The sequence below is a fragment of the Oncorhynchus clarkii genome, chromosome 27 (genome assembly GCF_045791955.1).
Source record: "Oncorhynchus clarkii lewisi isolate Uvic-CL-2024 chromosome 27, UVic_Ocla_1.0, whole genome shotgun sequence".
NCBI classification, from domain to species: Eukaryota; Metazoa; Chordata; class Actinopteri; order Salmoniformes; family Salmonidae; genus Oncorhynchus; species Oncorhynchus clarkii.
In genome coordinates, this window is record NC_092173.1 from 16,646,718 (window position 1) to 16,662,801 (window position 16,084).

The window sequence follows — 16,084 nt, forward strand, 5'->3', positions numbered from 1 at the left end:
GTGGCGGGGGTGCCCGATTGCTTTGTCATTGTTTTAACTGCAGATTGCCCATTTAAGGTAAAGTGGTTTATTAAGGCCTACCTGACTGCACACATCATTCCTATTTAAGTTTAAATGTATTTTTCGGTAGAATTTCGCACCTTATTTGCACCTTATTCAACCTGCTTCTTCAAATCCAACCCATGCACGAGCGTTTTCGGGTTTTGATTGACATCTTTCCCTTCCATTCAAAAATCAATGAACGCATTCCAGCCTAAATATCCTCCAATCGGCGGACGAGAGGGCGTATCTCTCACTCTGGGGCTCCAAGTGCATGAAGTTTATCTTGAACAGAAGAGAGCAGCGGAGAGAGAGAATGGTACACCTCAGCACGGATGCGAGTGAGATATTTATCAACACTCATAACTTTAGCTGAACTGCTCGTATTTCTTTCTGGATTTTATGTGCAAAATTCTACACATCTTTGCATTGGCTTCTCTCTCCAAATGGCTTGGATTATTCCTCCGCTGTTGCAACGCCAAGGGACTGGTACTGGCGCTGTTGTTTTGCTCTCTGCTTTGATCGCGGTGATTGTGACAGAGGACTCCGCTGCGCAGGTTTTCGACAGTTATGGGTTATCATACGCGTTGAGATCGGAACTGTCAGAGGATGCTATATTGGTGGCCAACAATGGAATACGCGTGCCTTTCGGGAGAGCAGTGTTCATTGATCCTATCAATGATCTGGTAATTCAAGTACAACCGGGAGACAGATGTAGTATAACGGTTCTGGATAACGACCCGCTCTCCCAGAGGCCAGGGCAGCTCTCTCCCAAAAAGTTTCCCTGTGAATTTGGTCCCAATGACGTAAAGTATTCTCACTTCGGGTCCAGGAGCCCCCCGCTGGATAGGGTGAGGCTACAGCTCAGATATGACACTCATACCGACACCATAATCATCCCGTTTATGATGGAAGTGGAGGTGATTTTTACACAGTTGGAAGTGTTAACCAGAAATATGCCTCTGACTGTTGACAAACTGCTTGGTACTAGTAACCCCATTGACAGTAAGATTCTGGAGTTCACCTATGATAGAAGTGAACATCAGTGTAAAATAACGTCTCTCTCTAGTGGCAGTGCATTACCCAGGTATGGGAAACTTGTGGATGAGGGAAAACTTGGAAAAATGGTTGACTGTGACAAATTTATTAAAATGAATACCCGCTATCAGCACACTTTTGCACACAAATCACCCAATAGAGATTATTTCCCAATGATTGTGGAATTACAAGATAAAGAGGGTAATCTGCTGAAGCAGGAGTTTTTCCAGGTGATGGTGCGTATAAAGGATGGAGAGGAGAACACGGCTCCTAAACCCAGCTTCGTGGCCATGATGATGATGGAGGTGGATCAGTTTGTGATGACAGCCATCACCCCTGACATGCTGGCTGCTGAGGACATTGAGTCTAACCCTGACAACCTTATCTTCAACATCACCTCCCCCCTCTCCTTCGAGGAGGGGTACATAGTCAGTACAGATGACCGGAACCTGCCCATCACCTCTTTCTACCAGGGAGACCTCAAAGAACTAAAGATAGCCTACAAGCCTCCGTCTGTGGACTCTGAGACAGAACGTATCTTCCAGATAGAGTTTGAGGTGGTGGACACTGAGGGGGCTGTGTCTGATCCGTTCGCCTTCATGATTGTAGTGAAACCTATGAACACGCTTGCTCCAGTAGTCACCAGGAATACGGGTCAGCTTCTCTACGAGGGTCAGTCCAGACCACTGTCCAGCTCTCACAACCTAGAGGTCAGTGACGAGGACAACCTGGATGATGTCAAGATCACGGTGGTCGACGGGCTGCGGCATGGCCAGCTGACAGTGCTCGGGTCACGCAGGAAGTTCTTCGCCCCAGCTGATCTGGACGGGGGCGTGGTCATCTACCAGCACGACGGCAGCGACACGTACAGTGACAACATTATCTTCCGGATGACGGATGGGAAGCACGAGGTGGAGTTCCTGTTTCCCCTGACAATCGTTCCCACGGATGATGAGCCGCCCATTATCAATGCCAACACGGGGTTAATCCTCTTCAAGAACCAGATGATGCTCATTTCGCCACTCACACTCAGCGCTGCAGACATCGACTCTGAGGACTCCACTATCAGGTTCACCATAGAGGCACCGTTCTCGCCTATAGGGGAGGTGCTGCTGAGGCAGTCAGAGGCCCCAGAGGACCCCTCCACCTGGAAATTCAACGCTGAGGATGAGCTGTATGAGAAAGAGGTTACAGAGTGGCTGCAGCAGGATATCACAGATGGGAAACTGTTCTACAGACACACAGGGCCTCACAGCACTGACACAGTCATGGACCAGTTTGTATTCCGGGTCCAGGATGATAATGACCCCCCTAACCAATCAGAACAGAGCTCGTTCATCATCAAGATTCTGCCTGTGGATGACATCCCCCCTGAGCTGTATCCTGGTACCACCCTCCAGATGACCGTACACGAGTACCAGCTCACCTACTTCCGGAAGAAGTTTCTCCGCTACACTGACCTGGACTCGGAGGACAGAGATCTGAAGTACACCGTCACCCAGCCCCCGACAGACACAGACGAGAACAGCCCTGTGGTACTGGGCTCTATTGTGTTAACAGAGAGTCCAGACACTGTAGTGACTGAGTTTACTCAGGCTCAGGTCAACCACCATAAGATATCATACAACCCACCTGACCTGGAGCTGGGGATCACAGCCCACGTTCTGCAGGTCCAGTACACGGTGGAGGATACGTCAGGGAATACTGTCATCGGAACGTTCTCTATATTTCTGCAGCCTGTCGACAACAAGCCGCCTCAGATAACCAACACTGGCTTCACTATATTCGAGCGGGGAACACACAAAATCACCAGAGCTGAGCTGCATACTGTGGACTTAGACACGGACAGTAGCCAGATCTCCTTCACTCTAACTCAGCCCCCTCAGCACGGCACGGTCCAGTACACCTTCACCGACCTGACCAAAGGAGACGCGTTCAACCTGTTGGACATCGCTAACGACAGGATCTCCTACATCCACAACGGAGACGAGTCCACCAGCGATTTCTTCCAGCTGGATGTCAGTGACGGCGTCCATGTTGTGACCATCACCATAAGGGTTATCGTGAAGCCCATTGATGATGAGACCCCGACCATCAGCCTGCCGGCCGGAACCATCGGCTCCTACATTGACGTCCTGGAGAACGGAGCCACTGAGATCACGACTAAAGTCATCCAGGGACGGGACGAGGACACAGACGACCTCCGTTTGACCTTCATCCTGGAGGACCCACCGGTTTTCGGGGAGATTCTGGTGAACGGGGTCCAGTCAGGAAGCTTCACCCAGGCTGATGTCATCAACGGACTGGTGGTGTACGCCCACACCAGCGGAGAGATCGGACTCACCACTAAATACGACTACTTTAATCTGACGCTGACAGACATGTCTGATGAGTGGACGGTAGGGGGCAACAGGGTCACGGGGGTCAGGGTTCAGATCACCATCCTCCCCATGGACAGCCAGGCTCCAGAGGTGTTTATAGGCCCACAGTTCACTGTCGTAGAGGGAGAGAAGAATGTGATAGAGATTTTTCACATTAGCGCTGATGATATTGACACTCCTAATGATGACCTGCTTTGTACCATCATTGTCCAGCCCACATCAGGCTACGTAGAGAACATCTCCCCGGCCCCAGGTTCAGAGAAGTCCAGGTCTGGGACTGCAATCAGTGCATTCACCATCAAGGACATCAGACAAAACCACATCTACTACGTCCAAAGCATCCATAAAAGAGTGGAGCCGGTAGAGGACAGGTTCACGTTCAGATGCTCTGACGGCATTAACTTCTCCGAGAGACATTTCTTCCCCATCGCTATCATCCCGTCCAACGATGAGAAGCCAGAGATCTATATGAGGGAGTTTGTCGTCATGGAAGGGATGAATATTGTCATCGATACGCCCATCCTGAACGGAGCCGACGCGGACATCCCCTCGGACGAACTCACTTTCATCATCACCAAACCACCAAAGCACGGCTTCATCCTCAACCAGCTGACAACCGGCACCGTCACAGTCACCAACTTCACCCTGGACCAGATCAGGGAAGCCTCCAGTATAGTGTATGAACACGATGACTCTGAGACCAAGGAGGACAGCTTTGACTTAATCCTGACGGACGGTAAATATACCGTGGAGAAGACCATCATTGTTATGATCATCCCTGTAGATGACGAGACACCCAGGATGGCCATCAACGACGGTTTGGAAATAGAGATAGGAGACGTTAAAGTGATCGATAACAATGTTTTAAAAGCCACCGACCTGGACTCAGAGGATAGTACTCTGACGTACGTTGTTCGCTACGGGCCGGGCCAGGGGTTGTTACAGAGGAGAACCCCTTACGGGACGTTAGAGAACATCACAGTGGGGATGAACTTCACCCAGTACCAGGTGGACCAGGCTCTCATCGTCTATATCCACAATGGGCAGGAAGGAATCCGGGACCTTATCAAGTTTGACGTGACGGACGGGATCAACCCTCTGATCGACAGGTACTTCATTTTTACAAATGTGTTTATTGAGGTTTTCTAAAATACAAACAATTCACTACAGCTACAACAATAGAATAAACAACTTGAAAAAAAATTATGATGATTCTTGCTAGGTATGACATTTCAGTTTGTCAGGATGTCTCCTAATGGATCGCCTTGCAATTATTTGTTTTGTTTATTGGTTATATTCTTTTTGTCTTTTGACAGGTACTTCTACGTGACGGTGAGCGGCATCGACATGGTGTTCCCTGACGTGGTCAGTAAGGGGGTCTCTCTGAAAGAAGGCGGTAGAGTAACGTTGACCACAGACCTGCTCAGCACCAGCGACCTCAACAGTCCCGACGAACACCTGGTGTTCACCATCACCAGAGCCCCACAGAGAGGCCATCTGGAGTGTACCGACGGCCCTGGTATGCCCATCTCCTCCTTTACCCAGCTCCAGCTAGCTGGGAGCAAGGTACTTCGATCTTATGTTTTTTTTTCCTTTGTGTTATTCTCAACAATTTTTTTAAATACTCATGATTTTATCCTTTTTTTCTGTAAAGATTTTCAATGGCTTATTGTTTTGTCTTTTCATGTGTGCAATTTTCATAATAATTAAGGTGTACTACATACACACGGCCGATGATGAGGTGAAGATGGACAGCTTTGAGTTCGAGGTCACAGACGGTTACAACCCTGTGTTCCGCACGTTCCGTGTCTCCATCACCGACGTGGACAACAAGAAACCGGTTCTAACGGTTCACAGCCTTGTGGTTAACGAGGGAGAGAACAAACTCATCACACCCTTCGAGCTGACCGCAGAGGACCGCGACACAGCTGACCCCCTCCTGAAGTTCACAGTCACCCAGGTCCCTGTCCACGGTCACCTCCTCTTCAACAACACCCGCCCCGTCTCCTCCTTCACCAAACAGGACCTGAACGAGAACCTCATCAGCTACAAACACGACGGTACTGAGTCCTCCAAGGATTCCTTCTCCTTTATCGTGACTGACGGGACGCACACCGACTTCTATGTGTTCCCAGACACCGTGTTCGAGACGCGACGCCCCCAGATGATGAAGATCACGGTCCTGTCGGTGGATAACGGGGTGCCCCAGATCGTGGTGAATAAAGGGGGGCCCACCCTGAGGGTGTTAGAGACGGGTCACCTGGGGTTCCTCATCACCTCTAAGACTCTTAAGGCCAAGGACAGGGATAGTCTTCCGCTATCTGTCACCTTTAAGATCACCGTGGGACCAGAACATGGATACCTCATCAATCTGGGTACAGGCAACGCTACCGTCACCACATTCACTCAAGGTAAGACGACCGTTACTTTAAATAAAAAGTTATACTCTACTATACTTTAGTCTTTTACAAGTACAATATAACTTTATTGTCCAATGTGTTTTTTTTTCATTCTTCATAAGCTGTTGAGTAATTCTCACTTAGAGCTGTAGCGCTGTTGCTCTTATAATGGATTAAGAGCTTACTTACCTGTATAATGGTACTATGTAACTACTGTAGTATGGTCATTGGCTGCAAATGCACAGTGGTGTTCAGAAATTAAGCTTAATTTGCCAGATAAATCTTTTGTCTTTCTAGAGGTGTTTTTGAATGGCGTTCACCAATTTCTTCAAACAGAAAGATAGGTTTTCACAGGGCAGTGGTTTCTCCTACCCCAAACCTCGTCTAGTAATCTTCTACAGGGTATTATAGCTCTTGAGTAAATACCAGTAGATTTGACCTTACATGAAGGTAGGGGGCCACAGACATGAAGAATAGAGAGTGAGAACATGAATACCCTGTCTGAGAGTGAGGGAGGCAGAGAGAGAGAGGGAGGCAGAGAGAGAGAGGGAGGCAGAGAGAGAGAGAGAGGGAGGCAGAGAGAGAGAGAGGGAGGCAGAGATAGAGAGAGAGGCAGAGAGAGAGAGGGAGGCAGAGAGAGAGAGAGAGGCAGAGAGAGAGAGAGAGAAGGAGGCAGAGAGAGAAAAGCAGAGAGAGAGAGGCAGAGAGAGAGAGAGAGAGAGAGAGAGAGAGAGTGAGGCAGAGAGAGAGAGAGAGATACAGTAGAGAGAGAGTGGAGGAGAGGGAGAGAGAAAGGTAGGGAGAGATAGCAAGAGAGGGTGTGTGAGAGAGAGAGAGAGAGAGAGAGAGAGAGAGAGATGTGTTAACTTCACTCACAGGGACAGCAGGCCAACGTTTGTTTAAGCCGCAGAAATAGCTATAGTATAGAACAACTACATACATACAGCCCAGTCTACAGTACAAATGAAAAGGTAGGGTAAGTAAATAGTAACACAGTCAGTAAGGAATGTATGAATTAGATCGAAATCTATATGCTTGCATCCCAAATGGCACCTTATTCCATATATAGTGCACTTCTATGGGCTCTGGTAAAAAGTAGTGCACTATACAGTATAGGAAATAGGGTGCCATTTGGGTTGGACGTAGTAGACCCATTCTCTCCTTTATTTACTGACCCCCATTCATCCCCATTCTCCTCCCGCTGTTTTCTCCTTCTGCAGACCTGTTAAATATTTCAGGCAGTACCATCGCTGGTAAACAGACAGTAAATAACTCTAGCTTATCCGGCATAGCCGGCGGCAGTGTCCCAAAACTGGCTTTCCATTTTTATGAGCCGGCCGCTTTGAAGGGAAATGTTTTGACATGAAATATAGAAGACAGCAGTAAAACACCTCACACCCTCCTCCCTGATAGCAGCCTCCCGACCTATCAAGAAGCCACTCCAGAACCAACCCTCCTCCTAGATAGTATCAGTCTTAAGAACCCACTCCAGCATAGCGTTGTTAGCGGATGCGGCAGACAGACGTGATGTGATGTGGTGTAGCTTCTGCAGTCCGCCTCTGTCTTTCAGCAGACTAATAGATAGACAGACACTAAACAGCCTGAGTTAATTCATCTCTCCTCTCCCGTGTTCTTCTTCTTTATTACCGGTGAGGCTTCATCCATATAAGTTGTCCAACAGTGTATAAATCAAATCCAATGTTATTTGTCACATGCGCCGAATACAACAGCAGTAGACCTTACGGTGAAATGCTTACTCACAAGCCCTTAACCAACAATGCTTTAAGAAGTTTAAAGAAAAATAAGTGTTAAGTAAAAAATTTAAAATATAAAAATAAAAAATAAATAATTAAACAGCAGCAGTAAAATAACAATAGCGGGGCTGTATACAGGGGGTACCGGTACAGAGTCAATGTGGAGGCTATATACAGGGGGTACCGGTACAGAGTCAATGTGGAGGCTATATACAGGGGGTACCGGTACAGAGTCAATGTGGAGGCTATATACAGGGGGTACCGGTACAGAGTCAATGTGGAGGCTATATACAGGGGGTACCGGTACAGAGTCAATGTGGAGGCTATATACAGGGGGTACCGGTACAGAGTCAATGTGGAGGCTATATACAGGGGGTACCGGTACAGAGTCAATGTGGAGGCTATATACAGGGGGTACCGGTACAGAGTCAATGTGGAGGCTATATACAGGGGGTACCGGTACAGAGTCAATGTGGAGGCTATATACAGGCGGTACCGGTACAGAGTCAATGTGGAGGCTATATACAGGCGGTACCGGTACAGAGTCAATGTGGAGGCTATATACAGGCGGTACCGGTACAGAGTCAATGTGCAGAGGCACTGGTTGCCGAGTTAATGGAGGTAATATGTTCATGTAGGTAGAGTTAAAGTCACTATACATAGATAATAAACAGAGAGTAGCAGCACCATAAACGAGGGGTCTGGGGAGCCCTTTGATTAGCTTTTCAGGAGTCTTATGACTTGGGGGTAGAAGCTGTTATTAAGAAGCCTTTTGGACCTAGACTTGGCGCTCTGGTACCGCTTGCCGTGCGGTAGCAGAGAGAACAGTGTATGACTTGGGTGGCTGGAGTCTTTGACCATTTTTAGGGCCTTCCTCTGACGCCGCCTGGTTTAGAGGCCCTGGTTGGCAGGAAGCTTGGCTCCAGTGATGTACTGGGCCTTACGCACTACCCTCTGTAGTACCTTACGGTCTGAGGCCAAGCAGTTGCCACACCAGGCAGGTAGGTTGTAGTAGTTCAGTGATATGATATGTGGAAGTAGTCTTAAGCCACATCAGACAAGCTATAACAGAGAACAACTGTTCATCACAGATATGCATATCAAATGGAATGTTGTATTGTATTATGCCTACCTTATCAGCGTCATTCCTTTTCTCAGTCTTTCTTAAGTCTATTAGGCAACATGCAAGGCATAAACTATACATTCAAGCGCAATATGTTTCTAAACGAGTAGAAGAGTAAATTACATCAATCTGATTTTGTTTTTCAGCTGAAGTTGATGACATGAAGATTTGCTACGTGCTAAGGGATGGCCACAATGCTACGAGCGACATCTTCTTTTTCTCCATTGAGGACAATGGTAAGTCATTCTAGAAATGTTTTACTGATGGTGCTTGTTTACATCAAATAATACCACATCTAACTATTTTAATTGTTGAGAGGCTTTTTGTGAGCCAACATTGTGGATGGAGGATTTTCCAGTTGTAGCCTTAATCTTTTCAGTGAAGGAGAAAATCTAAGCTGCAGTAGATGAGTGCATTGGAATGAATGGGGCTCTAGATATAACATAGTGGTATAGAACCGAGCAGCAGGTAAATCCCTTTAAACTACAACAGCAGTATATAAAACAATGTTGACGTCCTCCCCGCTTGAAGTTCTGCTTGAGTGAGGCCAGAAATCTGTTTAAAACATGTCGACAACATTTTCTTTAAGGCAGGAACTGTTCTTTGAGGCAGGAAGGAATCTTCAGTTGTTCCAGCAGCTTGTTGGGGCATGATTTTATCTCGTTTAGCATGTAGGCCTACAGCACTGTGAGGTTTCTCTAAGGGGGATGTGGAAGCAGGCTGGAATTGTATACGTACAGTATGTTGGATCATTATGTAGCACAAGTCCAGTTCACAGGACTCCTGTTGAACACCTCTCAGCAATGTAATAAAAGTAACATTCATTGGGCCGCTTGAATTAGCCGAAAAATACTCTCACCTTGAGCTCGGTTTGCGATGAGAGGCATTGTCTGCGATGAGAGATAGTGGTTCCGTCCCAAATTGCACCTTATTGCCCACATAGGACACCACTTTTGGCCCTGGTGAAAAGTAGTGCACTATATAGAGAATAGGGTGCCGTGTGAGGCGGTGTAAATGGTGTTGGATGCGGCTGGTGCTTCGTGATTAGTTTAAGTAGAGTGGCTGACAGTGTATTCATTCTTCTGCTCTTCCACGGCCGTGACGGTCTGATGGAATACAAAGAGGTCCTCAGACAAGGGCCTCTTTTCCCACAGGCTCTTCTCTGGGCCTCTAAACACCTCCTGTACACCCCCCCCCCCCCCCCCACCAACCCCACCCACCCTTACCCTCGACCTGGGAGTAATCAGGGGGTTCAGTGAGGCTCAGTGAGGTAATACACAGGTTATTACATCAGGGACTTCAGTGAGGTAATACACAGGTTATTACATCAGGGGGTTCAGTGAGGTAATACACAGGTTATTACATCAGGGGTTCAGTGAGGTAATACACAGGTTATTACATCAGGGGGTTCAGTGAGGTAATACACAGGTTATTACATCAGGGTATTCAGTGAGGTAATACACAGGTTATTACATCAGGGGGTTCAGTGAGGTAATACACAGGTTATTACATCAGGGTGTTCAGTGAGGTAATACACAGGTTATTACATCAGGGGGTTCAGTGAGGTAATACACAGGCTATTACATCAGGGGATTCAGTGAGATAATACACAGGTTATTACATCAGGGTGTTCAGTGAGGTAATACACAGGTTATTACATCAGGGGGTTCAGTGAGGTAATACACAGGTTATTACATCAGGGTGTTCAGTGAGGTAATACACAGGTTATTACATCAGGGGGTTCAGTGAGATAATACACAGGTCATTACAGCAATCTGTCACTCTGTGTGTGGCTGCATGAGGAGCTTATGGGGGTGTTAACTGGTGTCATCCATTCAATCTTCTCTATGATAAAACCTGCTAGGCCTCCCAAAATGGCACCCCATTCCCTATAAAGTGCAATACTTTTTAGGTTTTATCATAGAGAAGATTGAATGGCTTTTTCTCATGCTGGTGATAGTCAAGTCAATTCAGAGTCCTTCCCGTCGCTGTGGAGTCAAGTTCAGTCAATACCTGTATTATCATCTCAGTTGGCTTAATGTCATGGATATACCTCTCTCTTTCTCTTCTGTATCAAATCAAATCAAACTGTATTTGTCACATGCGCCGAATACAACAAGTGTAGACTTTACTGTGAAATGCTAACTTACAAACCCTTAACCAACAGTGCAGTTCAAGGGGAGTTAAGAAAATATTTACCAAGTAGACTAAAATAAAAAGTAATAATACAAAGTTTCACAATAAGAATATCAATAACGGGGCTATATACAAGGGGCACCGGTACCGAGTCAGTGTGCGGGGGTACAGATTAGTTGAGGGAACTTGTACATGTAGGAAGGGGTGAAGTGACTGCGCATAGATAATAAACAGCGAGTAGCAGCAGTGTACAAAGGGGGGGGGGGGGGTCAATGTAAATTGTCCAGTGTCGATTTTAGGAATTGTTCAGCAGTCTTATGGCTTGGGAGTAGAATCTGTTGAGAAGCCTTTTGGTCCTAGACTTGGTGCTCCGGTACCGCTTGCCGTGCGGTAGCAGAGAAATAACTTCTATAACTTGGGTGACTGGAGTCTCTGACAATTTTATGGGCTTTCCTCTGACACCGCCTAGTATATAGGTCTTGGATGGCAGGAAGCTTGGCGTCAGTGATGTACTGGGTTGGTCGCACTACCCTCTGTAGCGCCTTATGGTCAGATGCCGAGCAGTTGCCATAGGCGGTGATGCAAACGGTCAGGATGCTCTCGATGGTGCAGCTGTAGAACCTTTTGAGGATCTGGGGACCCATGCTAAATCTTTTCAGTCTCCTGAAGGGGAAAAGGTTTTGTCGTGCCCTCTTCACGACTGTCTTGGTATGTTTGGACCATGATAGTTCGTTGGTGATGTGGACACCAAGGAAGTTGAAACTCTCGACCCGCTCCACTACAGCCCCGTCGATGTTAATGGGGGCCTGTTCGGACCGCCTTTTCCTGTAGTACCACGATCAACTCCTTTGTCTCGCTCACATTGAGGGAGAGGTTGTTGTCCTGACGCCACACTGCCAGTTCTCTGACCTCCTCCCTATAGGCCTTTTCATTGCTGTCGGTGATCAGGCCTACCACTGTTGTATCGTCAGCAAACTTAATGATGTTGTTGGAGTCGTGTTTGGCCATACAGTCGTGGGTGAACAGGGAATACAGGAGGGGACTAAGTTCACACCCCTGAGGGGCCCCAGTGTTAAGGATCGGAGTGGCAGACGTGTTGTTGCCTACTCTTACCACCTGAGGGCGGCCCGTCAGGAAGTCCAGGATCCAGTTGCAGAGGGAGGTGTTTAGTCCCAGAGTCCTTAGCTTAGTGATGAGCTTCATGTACACTATGGTGTTGAACGCTGAGCTGTAGTCAATGAACAGCATTCTCACATAGGTGTTCCTTTTGTCCAGGTGAGAAAGGGCAGTGTGGAGTGCGATTGAGATTGCGTCATCTGTGGATCTGTTGGGGCGGTATGTGAATTGGAGTGGGTCTAGGGTCTCCGGAAGGATGCTGTTGATGTGAGCCATGACCAGCCTTTCAAAGCACTTTATGGCTACCGATGTGAGTGCCACGGGGCGGTAATCATTTAGGCAGGTTAACTTCGGTTCCTTGGACACAAAGACTATGATGGTCTGCTTGAAACATGTAGGTATTACAGACTCAGTCAGGGAGAAGTTGTCAGTGAAGACACTTGACAGTTGGTTTGCTCATGCCTTGAGTACACGTCCTTGTAATCCGTCTGACCCAGCGGCTTTGTGAATGTTGACCTGTTTAAAGGTTTTGTTCACATCGGCTACCGAGAGCGTTATCACACAGTCATCCAGAACAGCTGGTGCTCTCATGCATGCTTCAGTGTTGTTTGCCTCGAAGCGGGCATAAAAGGCATTTAGCTTGTCTGGTAGGCTCGCGTCACTGGGCAGCTCGCATCTGCGTTTCCTGTAATAGTTTTCAAGCTCTGCCACATCCGACGAGCATCAGAGCCGGTGTGGTAGGATTCTATCTTAATCCTGTATTGACACTTTGCTTGTTTGATGGTTCATCTGAGGGCGTAGCGCTATTTCTTATAAGCGCTCCTTGAAAGTGGCAGCTTTAGCCTTTAGCTCGATGCGGATGTTTCCTGTAATCAATGGCTTCTGGTTGGGATATGTACGTACAGTCACTGTGGGGACGATGTCGTCGATGCACTTATTGATGAAGCTGATAACTGAGGTGGTGTACTCCTCAATGCCATTGGATGAATGCCGGAACATATTCCAGTCTGTGGTAGCAAAACAGTCCTGTAGTGTAGCATCCGCGTCATTTGACCACTTCCGTATTGAGCGAGTCACTGGTTCTTCCTGCTTTAGTTTTTGCTTGTAAGCAGGAATCAAGAGGATAGAATTATGGTCAGATTTGCCAAATGGAGGGTGGGGGAAAGATTTGTATGCATCTCTATGAGTGGAGTAAAGGTGGTCTAGGATTTTTCTTTCTCTGTTTGCACATGTGACATGCTGGTAAAAATTTGGTAAAACTGATTTAAGTTTGCCTGCATTAAAGTCCCCGGCCACTAAGAGCGCAGCTTCTGGGTGAGCATTTTCTTCTTTGCTTATGGCCTCATAGAGTTGGTTGAGAGCGGTCTTTGTGCCAGCAAAGGTGGTGGTAAATATATAGATATATAGATAATATAGATTAGAACTCTCTTGGTAGATAGTGTGGTCTACAGCTTATCATAAGGTACTCTACCTCAGGCGAGCAATACCTCGAGACTTCTTTAATATTAGACATCACAGAACGCACCAGCTGTTATTGACATATAGACACACGCCTCCACCCCTCGTCTTACCAGAGGTAACATCTCTGTTCTGCCGGTGCATGGAAAATCCCGCTAGCTCTATATTATCCGTATCGTCGTTCAGACACATCTCGGTGAAACATAAGAAGTTACAGTTTTTGATGTCCTGTTGCTAGGGTAATCTTAATCATAGGTCATCAATTTTATTTTCCAATGATTGCACGTTAGCAAGAGGAATGGATGGCAGTGGGAGTTTACTCGCTCGCCTACGGATTCTCAGAAGGCTGCCCGATCCGCGGCCCATTTTCCTCCGTATTTTCTTCACGCAAATGGCATGGATCTGGGCCTTCTCTTGCTCCCATTTTCTCCCTTCCTCCCTCCCTCCCCCCTCCCTCTCTCTCTCTCTCTCTCTCTCTCTATATATATATATATATATACAACAATATATCTATTGTTCTCTATCTCGTCTTATAAACCATGAAGGTGTTTCTCTATCCCTCTCTCTCTCTCTCTCTCTCTCTCTCTCTCTCTCTCTCTCTCTCTCTCTCTCTCTCTCTCTCTCTCTCTCTCTCTCTCTCTCTCTCTCTCTCTCTCTCTCTCTCTCTCTCTCTCTCTCTCTCTCTCTCTCTCTCTCTCTCTCTCTCGTTCTCTATCTCGTCTTATAAACCATGAACGATTTTCTCTATTCCCCTCTAAACACTGCAAGAGTTTCTCTGTCAGCTCCTTGTCTTTCAGTCTCATTCATTAGCTGAGCTTGTTTCATCAGTCATTTGGCAGTCAGACAGGCACCAACAAGGAGTAGGTGAATGTCAAATGCAGTCAATAATTGTTCACTTGCTGCTTATCTTTCATGAGTGGTTTTAGTAATGATCTGAGTAGTGCTGGAGGCTGCCTCCCCTGTGTGTGTTTGTGCGTGTTTGTGTTTGTTTGTGTGTGTGTTTGTGTGTTACTGCTTTCACAGACAACGTAAACCTCCACAGAAAGCATGCAGCAGCCGAAGCCCACTCACACACAGAACTCATTACAAGGCATTAGTGCTCTCATTTGCTTCACGTCGATTCCTTTCTCCCCTCTGTGGTAGAATGTTTGTGAAATTCCGAGCTTTCCATAATGCTGTATTACAAGACTGATGCTAGTTCTTGTTTGCATGAAGCCACAGGGCTATTAATCGTGGTAAAGTTGAAGTCTTCAGTTCCATAAATTAATGCATTCAATTGATAAATGATGCCACTTTATGCTGGGAGTTGACCACATATTTTACCTGGCAGGGATGAGCTGACTATTGATGAGTTGTGTGATATATAATATACTGGGAGTTCTTGTCAGATGCATGCCAAGGAATGCTGGCACTATGTAGTTAATTCTATCCATTGGGGAGCGTATGCGTGTGTGTGTGTGTGCGTGCATGTATGTGCGTGTACTAGCCTATTTGTGTGTACAGTATATGTCCAATCAAATCAAATGTTATTTGTCACATACACATGGTTAGCAGATGTTAATGAGAGTGTAGCAAAATGCTTGTGCTTCTAGTTCCGACAATGCAGTAATTACCAACGAGTAATCTAACCTAACAATTTCACAACAACTTCCTTATACACACAAGTGTAAAGGGATGAAGAATATGTACATAAAGATACATGAATGAGTGATGGTGCAGAACGGCATAGGCAAGATGCAGTAGATGGTATAGAGTACAGCATATACATACAGTATGAGATGAGTAATGTAGGGTATGTAAACATATAAAAGTGGCATTGTTTAAAGTGGCTAGTGATGCATGTATTACATAAAGATGGTAAGATGCAGTGTGTCTGTGTTTATCCAGGTAAGGTTGTACTTGTAACCTTTGTACTGGTTAGAATTGGGTCGCTGCCATATGCCGTCCCTGCTGAGTGATTGATGTCATCCTGAAAGGGGATGAACACTGCCCAACTTGCAGGGGAGATTTTGGGGGATTGGGGCTTTAGATAACCTAAATATGTGTGGTTGTTTTACCTAACTTAGTTGAATGCACTGACTGTAAGTCACTGCTAAATGCCCAAAAGGTGAATGTAAATATCACCCAGCTGAAATGCGTTATAAGGTTGTATAAACCTTGGTCTTGATAAAGATAATAACATATCGTTACTATTGCCTCTTTTACCTACATTGATAAACTTCTGCATGTGTGTGTCTGTGTGCGTTTGTATGTATCTGTGTGTGTTTGTCAGAGAGACTGTGTGGATAATCTATTGGTGTTCTTAACCCCATTGACAAGAACAAACCTCAGAGGTTTACAAACACATCCTTCATGAAAAGAATAGGAGCTTAACCATTCATTGTCTGAACTTTCCATCTGGAAACCTTTCCTTTAGTATTATGAAATAAAGGAAGCACAGAGCGTCTTTAGTCTTGTTTCTGCAGTGGCTGAACCCTGAGCTAAAAGAGGTGACAGAGGTCACAGCCACCGAGGTGTCAGGCTTGTCAAGGTTTTGAATGAATAATCACTGATGCTTCAAGTGACACACATTTGTTTGTGGCTTCGTGTTTTTTTTCTGTTTGGAGAAACTTCTCAGCTGTTTTCCTCTCCTTTCAAAGA

The 16,084-nt window shown here is 46.4% G+C and overlaps 1 protein-coding gene across 1 annotated transcript in view; it reads left to right on the forward strand.

The window, feature by feature from the left end:
• The first annotated feature begins 483 nt into the window (after positions 1-483).
• The window catches only part of LOC139386133 (FRAS1-related extracellular matrix protein 2-like), a 120,642-nt gene continuing 105,041 nt past the window's right edge, over positions 484-16,084 (forward strand). The window contains exons 1-4 of the mRNA XM_071131566.1: positions 484-4,567; positions 4,775-5,024; positions 5,170-5,869; positions 8,881-8,970. Coding sequence (XP_070987667.1) covers positions 486-4,567; positions 4,775-5,024; positions 5,170-5,869; positions 8,881-8,970 — 5,122 coding nt within the window. The 5' untranslated portion in view covers positions 484-485. The remainder of the gene's footprint in view (positions 4,568-4,774; positions 5,025-5,169; positions 5,870-8,880; positions 8,971-16,084) is intronic.